General features: G+C 46.3%; 1 protein-coding gene across 3 annotated transcripts in view; it reads right to left on the reverse strand.

Moving 5' to 3' along the window:
• The window catches only part of BCLAF3 (BCLAF1 and THRAP3 family member 3), a 34,419-nt gene extending 23,375 nt beyond the window's left edge, over positions 1 to 11,044 (reverse strand). The window contains exons 1-4 of one of the 3 annotated variants that reach the window (XM_084505539.1): positions 10,910 to 10,959; positions 10,586 to 10,637; positions 2,885 to 2,958; positions 323 to 901 (exon numbers count right to left, since the gene is read on the reverse strand). In XM_084505539.1, coding sequence (XP_084361665.1) covers positions 323 to 901; positions 2,885 to 2,925 — 620 coding nt within the window. In that variant the 5' untranslated portion in view covers positions 2,926 to 2,958; positions 10,586 to 10,637; positions 10,910 to 10,959. Of the gene's footprint in view, positions 1 to 322; positions 902 to 2,884; positions 2,959 to 10,580; positions 10,638 to 10,909 lie in introns of those variants that run through there. The other 2 variants (XM_084505538.1, XM_084505540.1) reach the window with 2 other exon arrangements.
• Between the last annotated feature and the right edge of the window lie 2,304 nt (positions 11,045 to 13,348).

Genomic DNA, 13,348 nt, shown 5'->3' on the forward strand with positions numbered 1-13,348 from the left:
TACACTTGCACTAGAGAAGAAAGCGAGAACTTATATGTGAAGAATGTTGGACAGCAGAATGCGTGGCAAGTTAACCCAAAATCCCTCACGCCAAGGTACGGATGTGCAGGGGCTCTTAAGAGGGAAATAATATCCTTTCATACTCTAGCCATCAATACGATTTACTTAAAAGACAAATACTTCACTATTACCAGTCGCCCATAATTAAACTACAAAGTGGCAAACGTGTTTCAAGGTGGTTATCTTCAACTATAATGAAAACAGACTTTCACTTGAGGCTTTACACCACAATACCCAGGTTTTAATTATTTTATTCCTATACCTCTTCTGTAAAGAGCTCCTTGACGTAAATTCATCAGACACTCTTCTGGGTGACTGAACATACTTCTCTTCATGTAACCTCTGGTGCCTCAAGTCATCTTCATGCCATTTTCTTTCAAGTTTACATGAAGCCCCTAATGGTCTATGAAAAGGTTTCATTCCTTTTTCGTTTCCAGCGACGTTGTAGTGATCAAACATGTATCTGTCTTCTGTTCTGTGGTGGTAAAATGGCCGATCGTGCTCTTTATACGGCATTTCCGAGTATTTTGGTGGTAACTGGCATCTCCTATTGCCTTCAGTTCTTTCTGATGAGTGTGTTCTGTAGGGTTTATGACCGTAAGCATCTTCCATGAGAATTCTCTTCAGGTTTGGCGAGGGTGATCTACGTTCATATATTCTCTGGTGGTTATTTCCATGAGGTGCAAATCTAGAATTGCTTAGTCCGTATTTTTCGTCATCTGTTCTCCAAGGCATAGGTTTCTTTGGGTCCTTACGAAAACTTTTATATTCACAGTCATAATTCATATGAGCATGCCTTTGCCTGTGGTGCTCTGGACTCCTAAATGCTGGAGATAAGGACCTAAAGCAAAAATAAATTTCACTTTAAGTAGTCCCATAAAACTGAATCAGCCTCTTAATGAGAACATCTATTCCCTAAGGATGTATAGTTCAGTACACAGTTTTCATCAACTGGTAAGAAAATTCAAGAACATGACAAGATATTCAGTGTCATTTGTCCAGCTGGAATACCAAGCTTGCTTTCAACCCTGTTGAAATGGTTAATAGGAAGAAATACCCGCCCGAAATAATGGTAAGTCAGTCGTTTTCCTCTGCTCACATTTTTTCATTTAAAACTAGAATTAGTCTCATGTATATGAAGTTTCCACTACACTGAAAACAACTGTTACACATTTTCACACTTCTCAAGCATTCCCTATCTTTTTCAGTGCCAAGAGAAAAAAGGGGAATGGAAAAAAGCACATGAAGAAATGCAAAAAAGTTATAAAAAAAATGCCAACACACACATTTTTCAGGCTTTCTTATCATGCCAAGGGAAAAAAAAAAAAAAAAAAAAGGTGTTAAAAACATTATAAAAATATTCTACTTCAAATGTCACACAGGTAGACATTTTCCTGCAGAAGAGACAAAGTTTGAGAAAGACTTTGGTCTTTTTGTGGATGCGTGTGCATGTGTACCTGTATATGCATGAACATATGCACTATTCTTGCAACTTCAGCAGCTGAACTGTTAATAGCAAAGATCCACTCAGTAGCACCCTTCTCACTTTTGAACTTTGACCTACAGTTACAAAAATGAAAGCAACTTGAGCATTTTCAGCCAAAATCTCCCTAAATAAAGAAAAGCAGCACAACCCAGTAGCAAGAGCCTGAAAGTAATCCCAGTCCAAAACCAGATCAGTGTATTTAATGATTCAATGTACACTCTCGAATAAAAAGATTGAGAACTGGAAGTTGAAACAATTCAAGTCACTTTCTTTGTACATTTGCAATATGTGCACAATTTGGCATAACTATTTCCTCTGTTCCTGCAAACAGGTTCAAAGCCAGAGTGACAGATCTGCATAAAACTATAGCAGCTAACTACCACTCGCACCCATGCTGGCACCCCAAAATTTTCTTGGTTGTTCTGGTTAAGGCTTGCATTTTTACGAGAGCTCAGGAATTTCGCTCTGTCCTTTGCTCCAAGGACATATTGCCAATTATCAGTCTAGTATGGAAGTAGGTGGGATTTCTCTAAAAGATTATCTCTGTTATTCAAACTCCCTTTGTCACCCCAACCTAATTATTACATCTACTTCAAAAAAAAAAGCAACCCAAAACCATCAAAACAAAGTAAGGTTTTGTATTACATACCAGTAGGTTTTGAAAACTTCAGGTCATATTCCAGCCTTCTAGCTTTAACACCTCACATTCGCATTGCAAGTCCTTAAAACTAGGCAGGTAACTTAACTGCCTGAAGTTGGCTGGATGTGCTTCTGGTGCCTTATGTCAGTGACGCACGCTACCATGCCGGTGTTGAAAAACAAGGCCACTAACTCCCATGCTTTTATTCTGCCTTATGCTGCACGGCATATTTCACTGTGCTAAAGACCAATTAACTGATCAGCCCCAAAGGCTCAGAAAGCCTGAGGTATTTGAACAGAGCATTTTTTAGCAATCGATCTTCTGGCCCTCCACTACGGACTAAGAAGAGGAACAGGAGCAAGCTAAAGACAGTGCGCCAGGTGGTGTTTGAGTAAAAATACATTTAACTATTTTGGTGCTTGAGTTCAGTACCTCAGGCAATTCCAAGTCTCAAAACATGCAAGTTGAAAAAGGCTCTTCACAAGAAGAAAACCTCAATATCTCCAGCTTAAAAAAATAGCAATAAAATTCTAATTTGGAAAAAAGGTTGCAGAAACAGTTTGGGAAATCAATTATTATTTTGTAAAACATGATGTTCAGATTGCAGTTCACTTTTGCACAAGTTTTAAGTCTTCGTTATAAAGCCCTATACAGAGCTACATTTCAGAACACAAATGGAGTTACAGATAAATATTTACCTTTGTTTCCATCGCGGTGATCTTGATCTAGACCTTGTCATCTTCTCTCATGTGTTTATATGAATTTCTTGAAGCTGTAAAAATGATAGAATTCACTCGTGTGACAACAGAATTCGCTACAGTTTGCAACAGGGACATTTGTTTTAACCAGCACAATATTAGATGCTTTAGGGCTGGGCTATGGCTTATTTTTAGCAAGTTTTATTTTTACTTCTAGCTCTCATCATAAAGCAAGTAACTTTTATCCTAATTACTGATCTTAGGAGGCAGTTTATTTTCATTATAAAGAATTTAAATATTTGGCCATTGCTCTCCCTTCTTTAATGCTGTTAACATTTAAAAACAGCAGCAAATAATCCCACAAGCTACAGCAACTGGAAATAATGCTGTATTTATTAGAGGCACTAAATGCTACAGATGACAGACTGAGGAGAGACGGTTTTAAAATCAAATTTATAAGGAAAAATGTTTTTTTTTTCCCATTATCATCTATACTGAACTACAAGTTTGTAATATACATCAATACTTTTCCATCATTACAGACCTCCTGTAAGCTTTAACTGCTCCATCAAGTGTTAACTTGTATCATCACATTTCACCCTAACAAAACCACATATTAAAGATTAATTTCTACACTTCACTTGTTACACTACATAGACACGCGGCTCTTGAATCCTGGAAGTAGTTTTGGGCATCCCTTCTCATAAAAGATACAGAGGAATGAGAAAGAGATGAGTACAATCTACCTGTCTTGCTCTTCTTAGCAAAAAGTTACCAGACACTTGGAAAACAAGTAATGAAAGGCTATCCAAGCTCACCAGTAAACGTGACTGGGGGATCAGCATGGAACAGTTATTCATTATTTAGCAAACAGGAGGATTAAAACGGGGTGAGGTTATCATCAGTTAGCTAGGTAAAAGTTGGAATTTGGACCACATACCCAAGCCTAAAACTCCTAATTACCACAAGAAATAAATGGATGCAAAAACAAATCCATCATCAGCTCTGAAATTAATGAACAACCAGTCACTTGGAACTGGAAAAACATGCACAGGTCAGTGTCATTTTATACATGCTCTGGTATTTGCCATAAAAACTTGCTCACTGACCCTTGTGGAGGCAGAGAACTACCCTAGACTGGCCAACAAGGCCTTTTTGACACTCACAGGCACTCGGATCATTTCTCGTATAAAAATATTTTACCAGAACAACTGAAATTGAAAGGACAGGGAAAAAAACAACATGCTTTAAGGCTCGTAAGAAACACAGAGAAGTAGGCATGTGCCCACATGCCTGTTCTCTCCCACCCCACACTGATAGGTCAAATTAAATACTAGGCCTTGCTATATCTTATTTTTGTCTGATTAGATCCTGGCTAGAACAGCACTACCTTAGAAGAGAACATACAGCCTGTTTCTGATGCCTCCCACCACAGATGGATGTTAGACAAACCATCCCTAACCCACTACATTTCAGGCTGATTCTGAAAACATTCACTTCCTACTCATAAACTGAGCATAATCTAACCAGACAATTTTTTGCGAGACGTAGTAATAGCACAGTTCTAGAAAAAAAAAAAAATCTAGTTTTTTTTATTATTATTAAGTCTCATGTTCCGTTAGAGTATTTGCTCAGCAATGAGTCTTTCCCTGTGGCAAGGCATGAAGCTGTAAGTGCGAAGGGTTTTTTGGCTTCGCTATCTCTTGCAAAAGTACCCCAAAGACAATGTAATATTGGTTCCTTGAAATTTCAAATATGAAGGTAAGTATTGCCTCTTAGATCCTAAAGGCATGTATTTGAGGACTGTGCAGCATGAATGTACTTTAGACCCTTTGCTTACTCTGTAAGACTGTTACAGCCAAAGCTAAAAGATGCTCCAACACCAGTATTTGTATTAAATACTTTTCAAGAAGTGGTAATAGTGTGGCTGAAATAATTTCCTATTTCTCACCAATTAAGACACACCCTATCACACTGAAGAGAAACACGAACCCGTCAGAAACATGAAAAGACACCCCCAGCAACAGAGATACACGTCCCACAAGCTCTGAAGATTCATCGCTACTGTTTTTCCTTATAAGCTGACAGCTTTTAATATGCCAGAGTCCTGTTTTCTATCTTCCCTTCCGTTCTGAAGTTCATCCTTCATTTCAGAAGGAGCACGCAAACACCAAAAACACGCAGTGCCATTAAACCCCACCCAAAGCTTCACACAGAAACTAATATAATGCCAGGACATCATGCCACAAATCAATCAAGCTGGAAACAACAGAAGATTTCTTCTTCTTCTTCCCAGTCCAGCTAAACAACCTCCCTAACAGCACGAGAAGTATTATGACAGCATGTCTAGGTCTCGCCTCCGGATAAACAAGATGACTCTAACTTTCAGCGAAGACACTCCTTTCCCCCAGTGGAAAGAAAGCGCTCACTTGTTTTATTGCACCTCCTAAGAAGTGACCCGGGATTATGAGATTTTCTCACAGCGAGGTTCAGAGCTGCAACACGCGGCACACGAAGGGAGCAGATGCTCAACCCCAAGCAAAACCCCCAGCGTAACACCAGAATCCACACAGTGCTAAATTCAGGTTTAAATCGCCTCACCTGGATCAGCAATACAGCTCCAAGCCAAAAGAAAGCTTTCCATAGGAAGGTACCAGGCACCAAGCCTGACTACTGCAGAATGATTTGAGCCATGTGGAGGCCCTACAGCCCCCACGTCAGCCATCCAGATGCGGCCCAAAGGCCAGCTCATTTTGTGCCAGAGATGCCAGGGCCTGCTGTACTCTGGATTCTGAATTTCACCGAGTCCTCCTATCGCTCTCTGTAGGATGCTGTCACTATGAAAGCGTGACAAAAACTTTTTTCTTTTTTTAAAACTGTGAAGCAAGATTCCCAGGTTCCCAGTGCTCCTCACATTTGTTGCATTCTGACAATAAGTGACTCATTGAAGGAGTTATCACTAACTGTGCTTAGATGGTTTTAACATTAATAGGAAACGCCACCTTTTCCTTGACTTTTAGAATGGAAATCTGACAGCTTCTCTCTCAGGAGACACTGCCTTAAGCCTGCTGCCAGCCCCCCTTTGATTCTACCTTTTGGAAATCAACACTTTCATGTAGTTTCAGTGACCCAGAGGAAGTATCTGTAGTGGGTTTACGTGGCAAGGTTTTGGTAGCAGGGGGACATAGGGGCGGCGTCTGTGAGAAGGATCTAGAAGCTGCCCCATGTTTGGTAAGGGCCCCACTGTTGACCAGAGCCGAGCCCTTAAGTGATGTTGTTTGTGCCTCTGTGAGAGCATATTCAAGACTGGGGGGGAAAAAAAAAAAAAAAAAAAAACTGTGCTACACAGCAGCTGGGAGCGTGAGAGGAGTGAGAAGCATCCCTGCAGCCCCCCAGGTGAGTGCAGCAGGAGGGCAGGAGGTGCTCCAGGCAGGCAGCAGCAGTTCCCCTGCGGGCTGTGCAGGGAGAGGCCCCTGGTGGAGCAGGCTGTCCCCCTGCAGCCCATGGGTCCCACATGGAGCAGATCTCCACACTGCAGCCTCCCCATGGGTGGAGGAGCCCCCGGTGGAGCAGGTGGATGTGGCCTGGAGGAGGCTGCGGCCCATGGAGAGCCCCCGCAGGAGCAGGCCCCGGGCCGGAGCTGCAGCCCGTGGAGAGGAGCCCACGCAGGAGCAGGGGGTCTGTGGGGAGCTGCCGCCCACCCGTGGGGGACCCGTGCTGGAGCAGTTTGCTCCTGGGGGATGGATGGACCCCGTGGGACAGAGCCGTGTGGGAGCAGTTCTTGAAGAGCTGCTGCCTGTGGGCAGCCCCTGCAGGCTCAGTTGGGGAAGGATGGCATCCAGTGGGAGGGACCCCACAGCACAGGGAACGAGAGTAACCGAGAAGGAGCGGCAGAGAAGAAGCGCTGTAGACTGACCATAACCCTCAATCCCCCGTTCCCCCACGCCACTCAGGGGGAGGAGGTGCTTTTGGTTTCTTTCCTTTGTTTCTTGCTTCTCTAGCTTGTTAGTAATAAGCAATAAATCTTACTACCTCCCTATGCTGAGTCTGTTTTGCCCGTCACAATAATTCCTGTGTGATCTCCTCATCCTTATCTCAACCCTCAAGCCCTTTTCATCGTATTTTCTCCCCCATCCTCTTTGAGGAGTGGGAGTGAGAGAGCGGTTGTGGTGGAGCTCGGCCGCCCACTCGAGTAAAACCACCACAGTATCTTGAGAGAGATAACGTGAGAACAACCAGAAACCGTTTGGGGTACATCAGCCAGAACACACATTCTTTTGGAATGGTTATCAACTTTTAAGAACTTGCTTTTCTGAATGAAACCATCTCCAACCTCTTTGGTTTTCTCAGGCAGTAAACAAAAGAGTGACCACAATCATCTAGCTGAATGAAGGGGAATCGGGAATCGGAGCTCTGGCTAATGCAAACAGTCCCACACCAGTGAGCCCCAGAGAGCTAAAACCTTACAGACAGAACACAGCTGGAGTAGAAATTAACTCTTCTGTAAACAGACCGCAAATGCACAGGCTGCTTTACATACTTCTGGATCCTTCCATCATCCACAATACAGATGACAGAAGAAACCCCACGCTGGAAAGGTGAAGAGCAATTTAAGGGAGACATCATCTCTTGTCCCTTTGTAAGGGACTGCCTGTCACTACAACTGCCTCCCAAACCTTTTACAAGAGGAAGGGCTAAGCAAATATTTCCTAAGTTGGGTCACACAGCAGTCACAGACAGACGCTGACCCTTGCTGCAAAACCTACCCAGATCACCATCCTTCCTCTCTGCTCTAGGAGCAAATGGGAACCTGCAAGCTTCTCATTTGACTATCTTCTAGGCTGGGATCAAGCAGAAACTGCAAGGGACGTGCCAGAGCATGCACTGCTGCGGTGCCTGTCAAGAGAGAAACCAGGGCCTGAGAGCCAACACCAAGACAGTCAAATACCTGCCAGAAATACAATCAAATTAGAAGTCCAGCGGCAATCCAGACAGTTTAAAGAGTGCAGTACAGAAAGCCATTTATCCTATCCTCTAACAAGCATAGGACTGACAACTTTTCTAGTAAGTTACAGGAACAGAGTCAGAGCTTGTCAGATGTCCGAGCAGGACATCAGCCTTGTGTGCTCCTCTTGCCTGCTGGGCTTCCAGGCAAACAAGCTCCCTTGACACTGCCTGTGAAGAAGCAGCTGAGCTGACACACAGCCCTCCTCCCCCAGGCACTGCTGCACCACGTGCCTGGCCGAGGTGCTGGGTATGCACAACCAGCTCAAAACCTTATCTACATAAACCTCACCTCCAACACCAAGGGCCCAGGGAAGAGCGTAAGAACAGACAGACATCTCCCAGCTGCAGCTTCATGCATCCTTCAGCTCTGTGCTTCCCAGACAGCTCAGGCACCACCACCACAAGCGCTGTGCTGGGCCACAGACACTTATTTTCCCCCAGTTTCTCTGCTGAACACCTCCAACCCCCAACCCCTGATTTGTACCTGCACACACAGACACCAGGATGTCCCAAGCTGTACCTCAGCCAGGCTGCCTCTCACTCCCTGCCTCAGATCTCTCCCCACAAGTGAAGCCAGTGGCATGGGGACATCACAGCACTGGAACAGGCTGCCTAGAGAGGCTGTGGAGTCTCCTTCCCTGGAGATATTCAAGACCTGTCTGGACGCCTACCTGGGCAGCCTGCTCTGAGGAACCTGCTTTGGCAGGGGGGTTGGACCCGATGATGTTTCAAGGTCCCTTCCAACCCCTACAGTTCTGTGATTCACCACGTGCATGGGCAACTTGGGGATGGGGCAAAAAGGGACAAAAAAAAGGACAGCTCTGCCAGACCCTGGGGTAAGTCATGGCAGCAGCACACGTAGGGCATGCCGGTGCCACAAGCAGTCACATGTGCTGATTGAGGCAAATGAAACTTGGCTGAGGGATCTCTCAAGAGTTTACTTTTATAGGCAATGTATCTGATAACATATCTAGGCAGAAGACCTAGATACTGATTTCCACCTGCAGGCTTCACACAGGTTGATCCTTAGTATGGAGCTACGTTAACAGATGGCCGGGCCTCATGCTAGTGCTGAAGCCATCCCATGCAAAATATTGTTCCCCTTCTACCCGCAAGGATGAAGACCTATTACTGGAAGCACAATCCCAGCTAAAGTTTAGAGGCTCATTAAGGAATATATGCATTGCAAGAAATTCCTTGAGATACAGAGGAAGTATTCCCCTGCCCCTGCGTATTTGAACAAAAGAATAAAAATAGCCGAGCAGATCTCACTGAGCATGTAACTTAAGCTCAGTGTGCTCTCATTTAAAACTAACCCATTTAATGACACTAATTAGCAGGCAATGCCTCACCTTTGTAGAAAAACAGATTACAATGCCTACTTGAAAAGACTGAGCCGGGTAAGTCTATAGCACATAATAAATTACGGATTTCAGTCTCAAATCAAAAGCAGCGTGGCCAGCAGGGCGAGGGAGGTGATTCCCCCCCTCTGCTCTGCTCTCCTGAGACCCCACCTGGAGCCCTGCCTTCAGCTCTGGGGCCCCCAGCACAAGGAGGACATGGAAGTGTTAGAACAAGCCCAGAGGAGGCCATAAGGATGATCAGAGGGTTGGAGCACCTCTCCTGTGGGGACAAGCTGGGGGAGTTGGGGTTGTTCAGCCTGGAGAAGAGAAGCCTCTGGGAAGGCCCTCCAGTACCTAAAGGGGGCTACAGGAAAGCTGGGGAGGGACTCTTGGTCAGGGGGTGTAGGGATAGGACAAGGAGTAATGGTTTTAAACTGAAAGAGGGTAGACTTATATTAGATATAAGGAAGAAATTCTTCACTCAGAGGGTGGTGAGGCCCTGGCACAGGCTGCCCAGAGAAGCTGTGGGTGCCCCATCCCTGGAGGTGCTCAAGGCCAGGCTGGATGGGGCTTTGGGCAGCCTGGGCTGGTGGGAGGTGTCCCTGCCCATGGTTGCAATTAGAGGGTCTGTAAGGTCCCTTCCAGCCCAAACCATTCTGTGATTCTGTAAGATAAATACCCATTTTACAAAGACAGCACGATCTATAAGCATATTGGCTAGCCTTTGCTACAGGGCATTTTAGTACAGGTCTTTAACACGTGGCTGTGACAGAGCCTTAATTTTCACGGCACCATCCCCAGCCATTTCTGCCTACCAGGTCCTAAAGAGACGCCAGAAGCAGGTTAGAAATCCGTACCTGCATTGTATTAATAGGTAAGCTTAAAAAAAAAAAAAAAAAAAAAAAAAAAAAGTAATAACTTCTTGTCAATTGAATGCCATCCAACACGCACAGACCCTAACAGAGATCTTTGCTTTCTCACCGTAAATCACGACAGGAGAAAAGCAAGAGCGATCCCCACGCTCAGAGCCACCAATGCCACCAGCAGGAGCCCTCCCGGGGCATCTCCTCCTGCCCCACGGAGCCGCTGCCACCCGGGGCAGGAGCGGGACGATGGGTGGGCACCCAGGAGGCAGGCGGCACCGCGATGGAGCCCACCTCATCTCATCTCATCTCACCTTACCTCCTCTCCTCTCCTCTCCCCTCCCCGCAGGCGGCAGAAATACCAGTTATTTCGCCAAGGGCAGCCGTGGCGGAGGAGGGCACGGCCCCCCGTTGAGACAGCTGTTTACCACCAGGGCGTGCCGGCGAGGGAGAAGGGGGCGGGGGGGGGGAAGTTTCACGAACCTCACCTCAGCGGATTATAAAACACACCAGGAAAATCCCCACGGCTCCTCGGCAGCCCTGCGGAGCGGACAGGGGCAAAGACTTCACCACGCAGCCCTGCCCAGCCCTCCACCTTCCTCCCTCCTCCTCCTCCTCTTTCTCTCCCCAGCCCCAAACTTCACGGGCAGCCCCGCAGCCCCCGGCGATTTGAGGAGCCTTTGTCTCACCCCCCGCTCCCCCCCGGGCTCAGCTCAGCGCCCCCCTCCCTCCCTCCCTCCTCCTCCCTCCCGCAGCCCCGCGGGGCCGGGCCCTGCCGGCCGCTGCCAGCACCGCGCCGCCCCGGCACTCACCGCCCGCCGAGCCCAGCCCGGCCCCGGCCCCGGCCCCGGCCGCTCCCGCAGCCGCCGGGCCCCCAGCAGGTGCCCGGCCCCGAGCAGGCGGGGCGGGTCCCGGCGGCCCTGCGGCCGCTGCTGCTCCCCACGGGCGCGGCGGCGGAGAGAAAGGGCGGGCGGGGAGAGAGGAGGAGCGGGCGGCCCGGAAGGGGAGGGATGGGGAGGGGCGGCCCGCGGCCTCCCCGCCGCTTAAATCGGGGCCAGGCGGAGGCTGAGGGGCTGTCAGTGCCCTGCCTTGTTCATAACCTCAGTCCTTCAGTCCTTTCCGAAGCAGCTCAAACGCAAATGTCTCCTAATGTCTGGCCTAACGCTCCCCTTGTTGCAGCTTGAGGCCATTTCCCCACATCTTCGACATACATATATAATCATTCAGCTTTTAAAAGACCTCTCAGATCATCCAGGCCAACCTTTAACCTAGTGCTAAAGTCCACCTAACAGTCAGTTGTCACACGAAATAGTTCCCAGCGTCTTCAGCAAAATGCTTGGAAATTGTCATGTGAAAAGCATAACGTTACAGGATTATTTTTACATTTGGTAGGAGTCTTCCCAGTTAAATGTGAGTGCAGAAGGCTGACAGAATCACAGAATTGTCTAGGTTGGAAGGGACCTCAAGATTGAGTCCAACCTCTGACCAAACAATACAGCCCAACACAGTCCAATATAGTCCATCGAGTCTAACCTCTGACCATACAATACAGAAATACGGTCACAGCTTTCACTAAACAACTACCTCCTCTGTTCCTGGCTGGTATTTTCCTTAACAGGAGCTCGAGGTGAGAACTGGGCAGAGCAATCTTCAGGTTGAGAAAATGAGACCAATCTGGGCCAGTGCTGTTCACCCACACTTTCCCAAAGAAACCCAGGCCCCCAGGGCCTCCCACCGCCTGCAAGGCTCCGGCAGATCGAGTCTGGCACGCCTCTCATGACACACAAGGTGATGATCACTGCACAGCTTCGTTCCCAAGCCCAAGGAATGGAACTGACACAAAGCGATTTGGTTTTATTCCCTGCTGCAGCTGGCGTAATGGTTTGCCTGCTCTCTAGGTGTAGCAAGGCGAGCACAGCCCTGATACTTAAGCATAGCCAACCCACCGCTATGTGTGCATGGTAAACTTACACATGACGTGCACTGTCCAAGTACTTTGTTACTAACCCCTTGATTTGAATTCCACTCAGATGCTCACGAGCCATCATACACTGGTTGGCGTTAGATGGTCTTCAAGGTCCCTTCCAACCCAAGCCATTCTGTGATTATCCTGATGGGTAACATCAGGCATATACACAAGGGTCTCCGTGGTAGGGACCATGTAGTCCAGGAAAATGGGAAATTAAACACACTTTACAAATTAAATTAATATTCAAACCAGTGACTATTAGGAGCTCCCCAGTATTGTTATTCTCCATCCCTAAATTGTGAAGGCTATTCTATTGCACAAGGCTTGACAATTACTACTTATTAAGACTAATTATTTTAATCTATTTCCATGTTTTTTCTAATTAGGTATCATTAGAATAGAGAATAGCTTTCATATTCCTTTAATGTTTAATTTAGTAAACATTCCCTTTGGAAACAGTACGGCTGTGGTTTGCATGCTAAATGCTTGGAAATTATGGATGGAAGTAAGCTAGAATTTGAAAGCAGAAACTGGCATGAGATAGTAGATAGACCTTACCTATTTGTTCTTTCAAGCAGGAGTTTTGTTTTCCACATAAAACTTTACTATTGGAGCCAAACTTTGCTGAATGATAGGTTAATTTAGAAGAAAAAAAAAAAAAAAAAAAAAAAAAAGCAGAAATAAAACTTTCCTCGATCCTTGGAGGGTCAGGTCCAGGAACCTGGGCTTTCCCACGCTGCCGGGCTCACCACCACAGCCACCACTTCTGCATAGCTGCTCTCCGCCGAGGTGGACTAGATAAATGAAATTAAAAGCCCTTTGTAGGGAGCGGGTTAGTTTGGTTGCAGTACGCGGTTCATTTTGGTGTGTGTAGACAGAGCCCGCAGATGGTTATACCTGAAGGAGAAACAAAACATCGGAGCGGTGAGAGAGGATCTGCTGGAGCAAACATCTGCAAAGGGAAGATCCACCATCAGGAACGGTAACAATGGTTTTAGTGGCCAACCTCTCTTAATACTTAAAGGGAAATCTTTAGTTTGTACTTCACTGTTTTATTATGCCTCCTGATAAGACTTGCTTGGCCTCATTAACTTTGATCTCTGCTTTTAGAGCAGTTTCATGTTTGTGTTTTCTTTTTCACTTCTCACCTGCCCGTTCCTCAGCACAAACATTCCTTTCTTGTCCTTAAGCTATAACACAATATTTTTGCCAAACCACAAAGCACGTCTGCTGCCTTGGAAAAAAAAAAAAAAAAAAAGTAAGCTAAGTCTTTGCAGACACA

Source organism: Aythya ferina (genome assembly GCF_964211825.1).
Source record: "Aythya ferina genome assembly, chromosome: 1".
Classification (NCBI taxonomy): domain Eukaryota; kingdom Metazoa; phylum Chordata; class Aves; order Anseriformes; family Anatidae; genus Aythya; species Aythya ferina.